The following is a 17,039-nucleotide window of genomic DNA, read 5'->3' as shown; positions in this document are numbered from 1 at the left end:
CGAAACAAAGACACGGTAACGTTATCGGACAGTACTAGAACGACTGACTCAGCGTCGGCAATTCATGCAAATTGATTAGATTTTGATACTAGCATGGATGGCTCTTGCCTCAAGATCTCTCAAGCCAGAGGGGAAGACGATGCTCCCCCAGGCCTTTGATAGATTTGCAGTTGATGGATGATACAGATGCATCGGTACTTCGAAGGTATGATGCAGTTTTAGCAGATTTCACATCATGTGGCACGACTCAAGAGACAGATTCCAAGAAAGCATATCAAATTGCACTAGCTAAACTTACAGTAAAAATGAACATGGTTAAAAGGTCTTTTCTTGTGTAGGCAATTATCAATCTGAGATTCCTCTCCAGAGGGCTTTTCTCTTACAGTAAAAATGAACATGGTTAGAATCTTGCCGACCTGTAACTAGCAACCTAGGTGAAAATCCCACGCGTTGCAGGGGGCTTTTCTCTACCAGAACTGCCTCCAGAGAAATCAATTGGTGGTACTAGCTATACAATGCGTCGTAAAAAGAGTTCATACCAGAGGTCTTGTTCTTGATCCTCCAAATGAGCATATATCTCGAAATTGCATACTACCTCCTGCGTTGAGAATGTTCAAAGGATGGTAAGACTCTAAGGACCTCCACATCAGATTCGTATCCCAATGCCGAATCAATCAAAAAAATAATACAGCACTGTCCACTGCCGTAGCAAATGAATCATATTTGCTAAGAAAATAAAACTGCTCATAGTCAAAACTCTTGGCCACTACCCCTTAACACTTCAATTAACTCACAGGAATAGCTTCTCCCTGTGCTAATATGCCGCTAAAGATTAGTCTAACTGCTTCATTTGCTTGAGGAGTACCATCCAATCTGACAAACTTCATCTGCCGAGGCAACATTCATTTATCCTAGAGACAGACAACTTTGTCAACAATTTCCTCCACCATCAGTCTAACAAAACTCAGTTGACTGCTTTGAGCTCTTCCACGCCCAACCCATCATTTTAACTGAGGAAAAGCATGCATTCTCCTCACATGGTTCTTTAGTGTACTCTTTTCAGAGCCCAGAGAATGCCACTGGTCTGATATTTATGATTAACCAATCCAATGCAGAATATGGCATCATCGTAAACAAGCTTGATCCATTGGAACATTGGACTATTTCCAATGAGATTGTCATTTCAAAAAATCTAAGCTTTTTTGCATGTATGGAGGCAGCGGAGCAACCAATTCAAGAGTTTCCAGTTCTGACAAATCATATCCTGAAGATAGCTGCATATTTTGCAAAGCCAGAGCAATATTAGGCAATAGAACTTGGTTACTGTGTAGATGCAGCCGAGGTTGCTCATCAGAAATGCTTCCGTTATCCAGATCAAGGCCAAAGGGAAGAGCCCTCCCTTTAAGCTTCCTGCTAAAACTTTCTTCAGAATTTGATACTTGCCAGTTTTTGAAGTTTCTATGAGCTTGCCAGCCATACTTGTAGTCCCCAACTATTGGAGTTCCCAGTGCCTCAGCACAATGCACTCTAAGCTGTTGAGGACAAAGGTGGAAGAATTTGTCCAGAGTGGAAGTCAAGTATGTGCACATATACTGATAAGAAAAAATCTTGATTCAAGTTCTTTGTTGGGAATGTAGACATCTTGGTCATAACATACCTGATGCTTTCTTCCAGTAAGCGGTGACAGCTGTAGCCATGTATAGCCTGCATTTGATGACAATAACGTGAAAAACATGCAAGTTCACAAGTAAAGCCCTTAACTTGCTTTCTTCACTTCTATATTTTGTGATGCCGAGCATTATTTAGTATATCCAGGGCAAAGGATGTTCTCGTGGCCAAAAAAAGAAAAAAAAAGAAAAAAAGGAACGCATCCTTAAGACCTCAAGCATCTAAACATGTGGTTTGAGAGGGATCTTCTCTATTGGCAAGATAGGTCACCGGTAGTAATGACCGACTCAACTTCAAGAAACAGGTTAGAATAGAACAGATGCTAATGATATTAACAAATTTAATGACCAATAGGAAATGTGAAAGTCATTGCTTCCTTCAATCCAAGACACCTTTATGAAGGGCAAAACAATTTTCTAGGAAGCATATCACTCCAATTGTAACAAAATTCTACAAATTAATAAGATGTCTTCCAGTCAGCATCAATCACTCACCATGACGAGACTCAATCACTTCATACTCTGTTATTGCATGATAAGATGGGATCGTCTGACTGCCGTTGATAATGGTTATACGATCTGATTTTCCATTGTCCATCAGCACCTGAAAGAATGTAAAGTAATATATAGAAGTCCTTCAATGTTCGACAGAAGATGTAGTGTGACTAATGTCCTAATAGGCATAGAAAATCAAATTTTACAGTCAAACTACCATCTACACAGAAATATGCAGATAGCAGGTTGAAAATGACAAACTTGGCATGTCCTCTGCAAAATGACAAGCAATTTGAGAAAAAAGAAAGCCTACTATAATTTGCATTTCTAAGCATATGGACGCAAAACATGCATCTATGCACAAAAAAAGCAGAGACGGTGGGAAGTCTAGATGATGGCAAAGGGGTGGCACCAAAAGGCATTCAGGAAGCAAGCAAATTTCCCAGTCCTCTGCTGATTATTTTGTACTGCTTTAGTAATGCTTGTCCCATGTTTATTATAATTTAGAAATTGAAGCGAAAGTACAGTCATGAAGTAAACTTCCCTGTTCCTTTCTTATCACATCATTCGGGAACTTCTCCTGATATAACAAAATCTATTGAAATAAAGACCAATCTGGCCATGAGTCCATAAGACTCCTGTGCCATGCAACATCGTCACAGCTAGCTAGGTGCCAATTCTTTCATGCTCAAAGGAAACGTCAATTAACAAGCAAAACAAGTTTGAATAACTAAACGAAAGTACCCTTTCTGCTAAATAACAGAAAGATAGGATGCCATAAAGCAGGTTGACCAAATCATATTATCCAGAAGAAGCCATTTGCTTCTTCAATGATCAAATCCGAAGAAATTGAACAAGCTTCCAACATATAGTTCTGAAGCACCAGAACATTCCAACCTTTCCCAGTGGTGCAGAAATCACTCCCTTTGATCGCCTAGGTGATCCAATGACAAGCGCCCAATACTTCCGTTGCAATAATCTCTTTCTGCTAGCAGAATCCTGAAAAAAAGGTTCAAGAATCAGGTGACTCTTTAAGTGCTACTAGCAGTCCCCCATGAAATTACGTGTGCCTAACTGGAAGAAAAGGAAAATGGGATATTGTATGTTTCTGACATTGTTTAACGCTCCAACAGTTTTCTCACGGAATAGGGAGTGCAAAAAAGTCGCACTTGTTTGTGTCCTGCCCATCACCAAGATGCCACTGCAATCTTTGTCGAGTCTATGCACCTTAAAATGTCAAAAGAGTTTAATAAGCCATTAATGTTATCGAAGAAGCATTTCCTTCCTGTATAAATACCCTACTTGTATTACAAAACCAGAATGTTGTAAAAGTTCCACAGAGCACTAACCAGCCGAGGATTTTCTTGGTGATCATACTTCAAACAGGTGATGGCCACCTCATCGAAGCTTCTACTGATGCCTACACCACCCTGCCAAGGAAATCATTGTAGTGAGTGCTTGATTCCACATTTCTTGGAAGATAAGGGAAAGAAGCAAATGCAGAAAAGCAGCTCACTTGAACAGGCATGCCAGGGGGTTTATTCACAGCAATAATGGCATCATCCTGCACAAAGTTCAAGTGGAAAGTGAAAAGCCTAAAGCGAATTGGTGCGATCTAGTAACCAACTGAAAGACATAAGCATCTGAACCTTATGCAACACAATGCCACGAACAAAATTCACTTCTTCTGAATTGCAACGGCACTCTTGCTTCTTCGAAGGCAACTCTTTAACACTGATCGGAAGATAAATTCGATCTCCCAAATTTATTGAGTCTTTAGCTGCCACCTTCCATTATCGTTCAATATTAGAAAGACTGATCATCCATTTTATCATGTCGTCATAGACAAGTGTAGCATCTAAAAAGAAAGAATTAGTTAATGCATCACGCAAAACCTTACCCTTTTAAGACGACAATCCACCGTTTGAGTGCCAACATCAGAGAGACCACCCTCTACGAACTCTCTTCGGACCTACAGCAAGCAAACCATGAAGTCATCAAGCTTCTTTCACTATATCCTCAGTTTCTAGCAAGTGATATACCCAGCTCATTGTCACGACATTCATGTGAAATCATCAACCGAACTACGGAATTCCAATTCTTCTACTACCCAAAATCAAGAACAGTTCCACAACACAGTAGATGTCCTGCTCTTTGCAATTACACAACCCAAGAAGAATGCTAAATTCGAACTTAATTCCCCTCAAGACACAAAAGCAGTAACCCAATAGCACAAAGTCCACGAAGCAACACTCCAAATCAATAATCACATGTAAATGAACTCATCACAGCTTCTGCAGCAATGCTAAAATCTAATATTGCGCCGTCGAGCCACCAAAAATCACCTGTCTCAAGCGAAACAGCTTCTGCACAAGGCTCCGCGGCAACTCTGGACAGCACCGGAGGACCCACTTGAGCGCCGTCATCGTCGCCGCTTCACCGGGCTCCGCGCTTCCGCCCCTCGAGAGCTCTCTCCCCAAAGCGGCGCCGTCAACGACGGCACGATCAAACGGGGGCAGGGTGAGCCAGTCCCCCTGACTCTGTCTCCGCCGCGGCCGGCGCCGCCGCGCTCCCCCTCGGCGGGGGAGGCGGCGCGGGTGGAATGAGACCGCGACTGAGGAGCAACGAGGGCGGAGAGCGCGGCGGCGGCGCCACCGGGCGTTCGGAAGAGGAGGCGGCGGACGAGGCGGCGATCCGCCATCGATGGAGTGAGGAGATTAGCTTTGACGAAGGTACAAGGAGGGTTTAAGACTAGGCGGAGTTCGCATCCGTTTTGCGCTGTCAATTTGTCTTGGGTTTGGACAATTTTTCTTTTTTGAGTTAATACTCTAAAAAATTATAAACGGGTATATATGCATCAAATTTATCTTAAACTAATTTTTTGATGATGAAAAATCTTAAACTAATATTCTTATGACAAATTATAGAAAACCTCGATAAATTTTTGACAAATTTATCCCGAATTAATTTATTCGACCTTCAAAAGGCCTAAATTAATACATTTGTGATAAATATGACATTCATTAAATTGAATTAATACCACAACAAACCACATAAATTGTATAATTATGATAAACGGAAAATAAAATCCCGAACCGATTTATCAATCAATTGTCATGTGTCATTTAATTTAGTAATTTGACAATAAAATTTAACGGAAGCTATTAAAGGATAAAATTATCACAAATGTACTAATTTTGGTTAAATTTATCAAAATTGCACCAATTTGGTATTTTTTTTATGGTTAGAAAATTAATAAGAGGTAAATTTATCATAAATATACTAGTTTGAGATTTTTCAAAGTATTAATCCTTACTTTTTTGGGGGAGATTTGTAGGACATCATCGTTCGTTTAGGAATTCTTACCTAGGAAAGAAAACAATCATATTTTCTGGGACGCATCTACTACAAGGCAATGGGTTAAATATCTTAAGATACCCCATTTTCATTATTGCTGCACCCCATCTTCTCGACATCTCCCCTTCTTCGAGTATGTGTTTGTTGTCCGGTGGAGCAATATCCCTCCAAGGCAGTCCTTTCGTAGACTGCCTTTCTTAGACTTTCGGTGATCAGCTCGGAGGTGACCAATTTACTATAAACTAATTTTTTAAGCACCAAAAATACAAATCGGTACATCAATGATAGATTTACCTTTTGTTAATTTTTGTTAAATTTTATCGTTAATTTGCTAAGTTAGATAATATGTGGTAGTTAATAAGTGTACCGGTCTACAGTTTTACCTTTTGTTTATATATATATATATACAAATTTCCAACACACCTGGTTATTATTCTTCAAAGACAACTTTCCAAGACAAAGCTTACCAAACTGGTTTGACTCTTGATGGGATCTCTTTGGTCCTTTGGACATAATATTACACCCTACAGTCAAACAAGGATACAAGATTTTCATGAACACTTCATACCAACACCTCATGATATAAGGTTCCCATGCCTTATGCATTTCTTTATAATATTCAGAATCTCTTGGGTAATAGCCTAGGAGTTTGAATACAATACATCCAATAAACCGGGTGTACCAGTACTTGTCCGAAAATACAAAACAAAATGGTGGGATGGATTCAGATTTCTTGATCAAGGATCCGAAGCTGCGGTTAAAACATGGCTAAGTAGCCAGAAAACCCAAATAATCGCATCCCCATCAAATACATCATTTTTACAGGAAAAATCCATGGCAAGTGCAAGACTTGCAGCAGTCCAAAACAGAGAGGAATACCGCAACATCCTCGGGACGATGCTCTCGAAGCGGAAGAATCACAATGTGGATCTTCCAAATCTCAATACAAATCAAGACGGATCCTCCCGGTCACATCACGGTGGAAACACTAATGAAGACGACTGCTACGGGATCAATCTGGACAAAGATTAAAATTCAAAGACATCACATGCGAGATACTTTGTTACAAACAGCGCAAAGGCTACACACCGGAGCGTAGTAGACATACACTGTTCATACACTGTTCACTGTTCACTTACACTGTTCACTTTACACTGTTCAACACTATAGCACTTTCACTGTAGCACCCTCTATAAATACATCCACTCGACATAGAAGAAGGGGCTCGAAATTTTCCAGATTTCTCTCTTCTTCTTCTCCCTCTCACTTGTAACCCATCATCCCTTCCATTCCTTCCATCTCCATCCTCATCTCTTCCATCTCCAAGCTCTCTTACCTTGTATCCCTTGGTTTCAAAGTAAGTTAGTTTTCATATACATAGTTTGATACAGGGTTACCAACTTACATGATAGTTGGTTAACCATTTCTTGTAATACAAACATCAATACTCCCTGGAGTGCGGATTACCGCCCTAGTGGATGACTTGATGCTTTAGTTTCTGCATCCTTCAATACATGTAATTTCAGCTTTTCAGCTTTATATAATACAAGTTCATACCACCTTCATGGTTGGTTTTTGTTTATGCATACTCTTACTTTATATTTTATATATTATTTTCTGTCTTTACATTATTTTTAATTCTCACGATTTTATTTAAGTCATTTACTTTCTTGTTCTTATACATCATCTCTCTGCTTTCATATAGATATGTTAATCTTTATACTTCCTTGTTCTCTCATATAGTTCTCCGATCCTAACCCATTTATGGTATCAGAGCCAGTGGGAAGGTATAGATAGTCTTTGTAAAAACATACACTTAGATCGAGAGCCATTCGTTGGCATCCTTCTTGTTTCTACAGAGTGGTCCATGCCGTAAGTCCTTAAGAGGCTGTTAGACTGTTGGTTTAGCTCTGTAACGATTCTGAAGAATGAATAGTTCCGATCTTAAGTATGAGTTTACATAGAAGATCTACATCTTCATCTAGTTCTCTATCATAAATGGACTCAGATCCCAGTCCTATACATAGAGAAGAAGTAAGGATAGAAGATTTCAACAAATCTATAGAAAATTGGGAAATTCCAAAAATATAGCTTAAGGAAATATACAAGCAATCAAAATTGAAGTTTTTCAAAAAATCAGATTATGTCATAACTACTGAAGAAAGAGATGTTCCTCTTTCTAATTCTTATGAAAAATACATCTTTTGAACAAAGAGTCCATTCTAAAGCATAAACAAAAATACAACTACATTCATATAGGACTAGTCCAAGTATGAGTCAAACCTCTTACTAAAGAAGGCCTTAATACATCCATTCTCTTAGTCTTACGTGATTCACGTCTTTTAAACTATGACGAATCCATCCTTGGAACTGTAGAGACAAGTCTCTGCAAAGGACCTATACATTTTGACTGTTATCCCAATTTCTCCGTTTCCCTCAAAGGGTCTATTAATTGGAACCAAGTTACTTTACCAGAACAATGGGAATTAGAAAACCAAATTCCCCAACAAGTTGTTCAAAATATAGATCCGACTAATGTCATTCAACATCCAGAAGGAAGAGTGACCATTAGATTTCCTAGAAGATCTTTCGATTCAAGATCTAGTCCTTTTCATAATTCTTATACAAGATCCATAGATCTTAATCCTAATCTTCCTCCTATAATCACCGTTCCTCCTAGTATACATAGAGATACTCCCACACACGATACAACACCTTTACCTACTTCCACCAGTAGAATTAATCAAGAGACACCTCCTGGACCAGAAATTAGTGGTTTAGATAATAGATCAGGGATTTCTAGGCCAGTTTATCAACAAAACCAGCCTGAACTAGTCCTAGAAAGTACAGATTCCCCTCATCATTCTCCTACTTATTCTCAAATGATAGATGCTGAGCTTAATGTTTTAGAAAAACATTTTGAACCAAACAAAACTTTTCTTAATAAAGAATTTAATTCTGAAGACAACAAACAAATCGAGAATGGTTCTTCAAAACCTTTGCCGACAAAGCAAAATACGTCAAACAAAAATATTACGACTACATATACGAATATGAAGTCCATATATTCTTCTTTGATTGGTTAGAAGAACAATTCCTTGAACCAAAAGAAATACTTGTATTAGATCATCATTATAAGTGGAAACTTGATAATGGTGAAACCATAGAATCCAATCATCCACCCCTTAGAAGAATAAAAATACAACATGGAGAAAGTGAGGTTACAGCTACTCCTTTTAGGCTTCCAGATCGAGGAGACTCTCTTTATACTCACAAAGTCATTGAACAAAACAATTACACTAATCAACATTTGGCGACCATAGGAAAATAATTGAATAGGATAGAATCCACCATTCAGAATCCTACTCAACTCGTCACACCACAAGTTGACACTTTCAAAAAACCCATTTTCAAAGCCTTTGAATTCCCAAAAAACCTTAGCCTGGAGTTTGCCAAAGCCATAGAACAAAAGAAAAAACTCCTAGGAAAAGCAAAGATAGAACCTACTCCTATTATAGACACCCCTAAATTCCAGAATCTTATCATTAAAGACACCCCTGACCAACCCACTATTAGTACATTGACCAAACAATCTAGTGACTCTGATAGTGAATCGGTCGTTGAGATTAACAGACTCAATTGGAGACAACCTCAGAAGCTTTATTATAGTAGGGCTACTCCACCTGACATTGCCCAAGAAGAATCATCACAGAAAATACAAAATAAATACTCTCCTGACGCCATTTATGAATGGAATATAGATGGTGTTGCCGAAAGCAATATCATGAATATTCTTAATAACATGGTCATGCTTGCCAATGCCTACAAAACCCAGCAAGATGTTTCTGATCATGCTGTTGCTAATCTTTTAGTAGCCGGATTTACTGGGCAACTAAAAGGTTGGTGGGATAATTATTTGACTGATGAACAAAGACTACAAATTTTAACTGCCTATAAAATAGATGATTTTGGCCAACGCATGGATGATGATCAAGGACATCTCATCCAAGATGCGGTGAATACTCTTATCTATTCCATTTCACAACACTTCGTAGGAGACCCTTCACATATTAGAGATAGGAATCAAGACCTCTTATCCAATATGCGTTGCAAATCCTTAGGAAGGTTTAGAGAATACAAAGAACTTTTCCTTCAAAGGGTTCTCATCGACTGATTGCAATCAACCATTTTGGAAAGAAAATTCTTAGTAGGTTTACCTCAAATTATAGGTGATCAAGTTAGGGATAAAATTAGAGAAGAATACAATGGCCAAATACCTTATGATCTTCTTTCTTATGGTGAAATAATCTCTTATGTTTACCGTCAAGGAACACAAATGTGTAATACTATCAAATTACAAAGACAACTCAAGGAAGAACAATCTCTCACCAATAGAAGTCTAGGAGATTTATGTGCTCAATACAACCCTTCTTATAATGAAAAAACAAAACCAAAATGTAAGGGAACTTGTCCTTCTGAGAAAGAAACAAAGAAACATCACAACAAATCTCAACCTCGTAGGAATAAACAAAGACACCAGAATAACCAAAATAGACCTCATAATGATAGGAAAAATTTTAAAGACATCAAATGCTATTCTTGTGGTAAAAAGGTCATATTTCAAAATACCGTAGGATTAATAAAAATTAAATGAACTCTCTTGATGACAATACTCTTAACCAGTTAAATAACATATTCATAGAAAATGGTGATACTTCTTCGATGAACTTCTTGAGGAAGAAGGTCTTCATTAATGAAATAGATTCCTCTTTGATTCTGATTATGAAGACGCCTCTCCGAAAAACCTGTTCCCTGAAATAAACATGTTAACAAAAGAGGAAGAATTTCTCCTTAGCACCGCTGATAAGATTACCGACCCGTAAGCTAAGAAAGAATACTTAGATAGACTTCATTCTTCCCTAAATATTACCTCCAAGCCCAATACTTCTTACAATTTAAAAGACATCTTGAATAGAAACAAAAACCTCGCCTAGACCCGTTAATATAAATGACCTCCAAAATGAAATAAAACAACAAAAATTAGAAATTCAAGCCTTGAAAGCAACACGCTTAGATATGAAAAAGAGATTTCTGATATAAAATCTCTCGTCATAAAAGGAAAAACAAAATTAGAAGACCAAAACGAAATCACCAATACATCTGATATTCCAGATCCAGCCTTCCTTATGTTATTAACAGCAATAACATCTAGAAAATGGATAATAAATATTATGATAAAAATCAACAATGAGTTTATTATTGAAACAACAGCACTCTTTGATACAGGAGCTGATCTCAATTGTATCAAAGAAGGCCTTGTTCCAACAATATACTTTGATAAAACTTCCGAATCCCTAAAATCAGCATCGTGATAAACTTAATATCCAATACAAATTACCGAAGCCTTAATAATAAAAGATCAAATGTCTTACAAAACATCTTTCCTTTTAGTAAAAAATATGAGACAACAAAATTCTTGGAACACCTTTTATTCAATTAATCCAACCTTTTACAGTTACTAATGAAGGCATTGAAACTCATGCTTTAAACAGAAAAATCACTTTTAACTTTGTGACAAAACCACAAAAAGAAGCCTAAATATTTTACAAGAACATTCTATTTCTGAAATAAATTGCCTCATAAAAGACAAAGAGAACCAGCTTGAATTCTTAAAAGAAGATTTAGAATTCAAAAGAATAGAAGAAAATCTTATAAAATCCAACATCGTAGAAAAATAGCCTCCCTACAAAAACACATAGAAAAAAAACTATATGCTCTACTCTACCCAATGCCTTTTGGGAAAGGAAGAAGCATATCGTTGATTTACCTTATGAACAAGATTTTTCTGAAATTAAAATACCTACCAAAGCCCGCCCAACACAGATGAATCAAGAAGTTTTGAAATTTTGTCAAGCGGAAATACAAGACCTCTTGAATAAAAAACTCATAAGAAAAAGCCAATCACCATGGAGTTGTTTTGCTTTTTATGTCAATAAAAATGCCAAACTAGAAAGAGGAGTTCCTGTGTTAGTTATTAATTATAAACCTCTTAATACAGCCCTTAGATGGATAAGATATCCTATACCCATAAAAAAGATTTGCTAAACAGACTTTGTAGATCAAAATTATTTTCAAAATTTGACATGAAGTCAGGATTTTGGCAAATACAAATCTGTGAAAATGATAAATACAAAACAACTTTTACTGTCCCTTTTGGTCAATACGAATGGAATGTTATGCCATTCGGTCTAAAAATGCCCCTTCGTAATTCCAAAGAATCAAGAATGATATCTTCAATCCTTATTCAGATTACATCATAGTTTATATAGATGATGTTCTAGTTTTTTCCTCTAATATAGAACAACATTTCAAACATCTTTCTACTTTCATAAAAATAATTATACAAAATGGTCTAGTAGTCTCTCCCACTAAGATTGCACTATTCCGCACTGAATTAGATTTCTAGGTCATTACATCCATTTAGGAACTATAACCCCAATAGAAAGATCAATTTCTTTTACCGATAAATTTCCAGATGAGATTAAAGACAAAACCCAATTACAAAGGTTTTTGGGTAGTCTCAATTATATTTTAGATTTCTTCCCCAATATAAATATCCTTTGCAAACCTTTACATCAAAGGCTTCGTAAGGATCCTCCACCCGGGACTTCGGTCCATACAGACATTGTCAAACAAATAAAAATGCATGGAAAAGATATACCATGCTTACACCTTGCTGACCCTTCTGCTTTCAAAATAGTTGAAACAGATGTTTCAGAATTAGGATATGGTGGCGTTTTCAAACAGGTCAAAAACAACAAAGAATAGGTTGTTCAGTTTATATCAAAACATTGGAATTCCACTTAACAAAATTATTCGACAATTAAAAAAGAGATACTTGCTATAGTTTTATCTATATCAAAATTCCAAGGAGATTTATTAAACCAAAAATTTCTCTTACGAATTGATTGCAAATCAGCCAAAGACATTTTACAAAAAGACGTTTTAAATGTTGCATCAAAACAGATTTTTGCCAGATGGCAAGCCATGCTTTCAGTATTTGATTTTGACATTGAATTTATAAATGGTTCTTCAAATTCATTACCTGATTTTCTCACAAGAGAATTTTTACAGGGGATACCAATATGCCAAGATCCAAAAAAGACAAAGATAAAGGCAAAGGCAAAGCCACTGCCGAACCCTCCAATACACCACCAAAGCCAAAAGGCTTAACATCCGTCAAGACATGGCTCCAAATGGCAGAAAACAACCATATATATATATATATATATAAATACTAATCTGTAATTTTTCATAATATTAATCTAATTTAAGAAAAATTAACAACAAGTAAATTTGTTACAAATGTACAAATTCAGAGTTTTTAATGATTAAAAAATTAGTTTGAAGTAAATTTGTCAATGTATACTAGCGTTATGGTTTTGTTGGTCAAAAAATTAATTTGAAGTAAATTTATCATAAATATACAAGTTTGGAATTTTTCATGATATTAATTTCAAGACCATTGGCCTAATGATAAAATCATCGACTATTTGCCCTAGTACAAAATTAATATGGTTCAATGCGAAAATTGATTAACGGGTGGGCACCCTTATGATAATGTACAATATGATCAATGGTGTCGATCACTCCATTTCCTATATATCGATAACACCTATATGGAGATCCAAATTTGACCGAGTAGCTATCAACTCGCGCGCATGACAAGGAAATGGATGCAATGGAAACTTTTTTTTGTCATGAATTTCATATTCTTGTAGCTTTATAAGAAAATGGCAAAAATAGTTCTTAAACTTTGATTTAATATGCAATGTGATCCATGAATTTTTAATTTATTCAATATTGTCATTAAACTTTAACTTAATGTATAATGTAATCCTCAAATATTTAATTTATTTAATGTGATTCCAAACTTTGATACATATTTAATGTAGTCTTTATACCATATGAAAATATTTAATGTTGTCTTTGAACTTGAATTAATAAAAGGATAACATTAAACATTTTCTTATAATTCAAAGGCCATATTGAATATATATCAAAAAATCATGGAATACATTGAATAATTTAAAAGTTCAGGTACCACATTTCATATTGAGCTAAAGTTCATGAACCACGTTAAACAAATTAAAAGTTTAAGGACCATATTATACATTGAGCCAAAGTTTAGAGATTATTTATATCATTATCCCTAGCTCTTCAAATAAGATAAGCTACCCTTTACATTAAATATGGAAAAAAAACTTAATTATCACACTTAATACTATATTAAGTTCCAATATTTTATATCAATGGTCATTTATATAACTTATTATGTTTTTTGTAATTTGATCTAATAATCAATTAACCTATGTGCAATAATTAGAGCCGTTTGTTTCCACCTAAGCAAACATATATATTACTCATTAATCTCTTAAATATTACAGAAAATTTAAAACTTATAACAAAATTATCATTGAATTTACGTGTTGATATTTGAATAAAAATTTCAAGAGTCTTGAGCCTACAAAAAAGTTAAAACATGTGATATGCAAAAACTTTTTATTAAACAAAAAAAAAATTGGATACAATGGCCCTTCTTTTTCAACTGCGTCATTACAAATTTTCATCCCCTGATGCTTCTTAAAACATTAATTACGCTACACTGCCCTCTATATTAATTAGAGAAAAATATTGCATTTTTTTCAAAATAAATTTTCATTCATTACCAAAATGATACATGATGGAAAATTTCAAAAGTCATAGTAATAAAGTAAGCCCATAGAGCTCCAAAACAAACTAAAAACTAGAAATCAAATGCATATCATTAGAGCATGGTTGATAGAGATAACCATAGGCTCCCTTAAAAAACAAATCTATGACTACATCTAAGTGAAAGGATTGATGATTGATCACCGAATCACACAGCATCATTAGTAATAAGCACATGTTGAGATCTTCATCTGTTGCTATGATTTTGAGTTTCAAAAGTATGTGCCTAGGTTCGGTGTTCCCACTATTATCGTATGGAGACAAATAAACATGTTGAAGAAGCTCATATATGACACTTGTGAGGGCGAGCCTTGTCACCAATGCGAAGCATCAAAGCTTTGAACTAAAACACATTGAACAATCACAAATTTGACACCAAAACTGCTATGAACACTATTGAAATTGGAGGCAGAACACTTATTCATTAAAACTATAATTTAAAATTAGATTAGAGAGAAAACCCTTAGATAGATGATATGGAGAGCATACTTCTAGATCTAAAGGTAGATTAGAAGAGTTAAAAGAGAAGTTAAAGGAAATATAAGGAAAAACAATAGGAGGAGGGACAGATCTAGCTCAAATTCCTCCCCTCCATAAGTGGTGGAGATGAAGAAAGGTTCAAAGAGAGAGAGAGAGGGAGGGAGAGAGGGGATCAGGAGAGGAAATGCAACAAAATATAATTTTGAAAAAATAAAATATTACATTTAAACAAACATATCTTTTGAGTTTATGGTTGTTTGAATCACATTTATTTTGGGACCAATTGGCTTGTTATGCTAAACAAAATTCCCTTTTTCCTCCAATCTAAAACAAATGTATCTCACAAATCAAAAGGAAAAATGACACAAATGTTCCTTAAATTTTGGCATAATGTACGAAATAATCTCCAAATTTTTAATGTATTCAATGTGGTTTTTCAACTTTTGTTATATGTTCAATTTAGTCCTTGAAACTATATAAAAATATTCAATGTTGTCCATGATCTTGAATTAATAGAATGATAACATTAAACATTTTCATATAGTTTATGGACTATATTGAACATGCACCACAAGTTCATAAATTATATTGAACAAATTAAAAGTTCAAGAACCATTTTACAAATTAGGTTAAAGTTCATAGATCATATTGAATAAATTAAAAGTTCATGACTACATTATATATTTGACCAAAGTTCAAGGACTATTTGTATCACTATCCTCAAATCAAAATTACCCTTTATTATTATTATGAAACTGCACATGGGATGGGGTGGGGACGCGTACGTTTTCATCTAGTGTATAGGAATAGAATAGGATTGACAAAAAAAAAAAATCTAGACATGACATTTAATTTTTAAAAACTAAAAATAAAATAAAACATCTTTCATATTTGCACGAACATACATTTCTTTTCACAGCAATACAATGTCAAAACGAAATTCACATGATTGTGCAAACATATCATGTTTAAGGAGAGTTTAGGGACTTAAAAGGTGTCAATCAATGACAATTTGGACGTCGAATTGTTTCTTGTATAACCGATTATTATCTACTAGTTATCAGATATATAAATAGTAGGTGCTCGTGAAGCGTATCATTTTGACTTAAACGACACATTTTTTCGTACATATATTGTGCAACATGTATTTCCTCTTCTTTGTCTGATCTAGGTAATAAATGCATATCAACGGTCAATATTATGTACCCTCATTTTTGCAGGAACAAACAATCTATTTTATACGGCAAGTTTGAACGTACATGTTCCTTCGCGTTTTGAAGTAAATGGTTTTTGTTGTTAATAAATGGTATTTCTCAAGCCACTCGTAATCCCGCTTCTTCATCCAATTAAACATATTGTATCATCACAATTTCGAGCGTAGTCAACTTATGTCTATTTTAACATCTCCAACATCTTTCATTTCCATGTGCACATAAAGACATTGTTTGCTTCATGAAAAATGAATGATTTGTAAAATATTTTCCTTAGATGATCCATAGTATTGCTTAAAATAATTAGCCAATGAAAATCTAGAGATTGGGAATAAATGGACTCTCTATTGGACCTATTTTACCAACAGTATTTGTTACCACTTTAGCTACTTTAGCGGCTCGACCAGTTACTTAAGATACCAAATTATTCCATTTTCTGATGTTAGCAACGCATAATGGTCAAATAGGATCATTTTCTTCTTGAGACATTTTAATGTTTTCATTATTGACAATAATTTACATTTAAACATTTTTATAGATAATGAAAATATTTTTTGGTTATTCATTTTTTAAAGAGATATAAATGATCAATTTTAGGAAAAATTTATACATTTTTCTATAAAACAAATGGAGCCGAACATATTACTAGTACTAAAAAAAGATGATGCATAGAATTAATTTGATAAAAGTGGAAAGAAAGATAAGGATTGCGATCCCCATAAATTATAGTTGACTGATGACACGTTGTGTTTTGTTCGCCTGTGGCTCAACTCGTACGATTTGTATGGAGTCAATCGATTCGCATAGTCATTGGCAACAAAGGCAATTCCCACAGTTGAAAAACAAGAAGGAAGTAAATAAAAACATAAAAAGAAAATAGAGGAGGATTTCCATCTGTGTTACCACGCAATAAATATGTACTTAGAACATAATTAAGGAGAACCATAAAGCCAAAGTACACTATGACAATTTGAGTAGCTCGTGTGTAAACCTTACTACTCTAAGGAACATAGCTTAAAAAGGGATTCCCTGGATGAGTGTTACAATGCTCGGTGAC

General features: G+C 35.2%; 1 protein-coding gene across 1 annotated transcript; it reads right to left on the bottom strand.

The window, feature by feature from the left end:
• Positions 1-516: 516 nt before the first annotated feature.
• LOC104414608 (RNA pseudouridine synthase 4, mitochondrial) lies at positions 517-4,879 on the bottom strand (the record flags this gene model as incomplete). The annotated part of the gene is made up of 10 exons (XM_010025761.3): positions 517-1,532; positions 1,658-1,704; positions 2,163-2,271; positions 3,060-3,161; positions 3,276-3,389; positions 3,512-3,592; positions 3,679-3,726; positions 3,812-3,949; positions 4,063-4,134; positions 4,508-4,879. Coding segments are annotated over 10 exons (1,437 nt in total), but the record flags the coding sequence as incomplete, so codon positions are not given.
• Positions 4,880-17,039: the final 12,160 nt, after the last annotated feature.

The sequence above is a fragment of the Eucalyptus grandis genome, chromosome 7 (assembly GCF_016545825.1).
Source record: "Eucalyptus grandis isolate ANBG69807.140 chromosome 7, ASM1654582v1, whole genome shotgun sequence".
Taxonomy (NCBI): domain Eukaryota; kingdom Viridiplantae; phylum Streptophyta; class Magnoliopsida; order Myrtales; family Myrtaceae; genus Eucalyptus; species Eucalyptus grandis.
The sequence above is the reverse complement of the archived record's forward strand: the minus strand, read 5'-3'. Positions and strand labels throughout refer to the sequence as shown.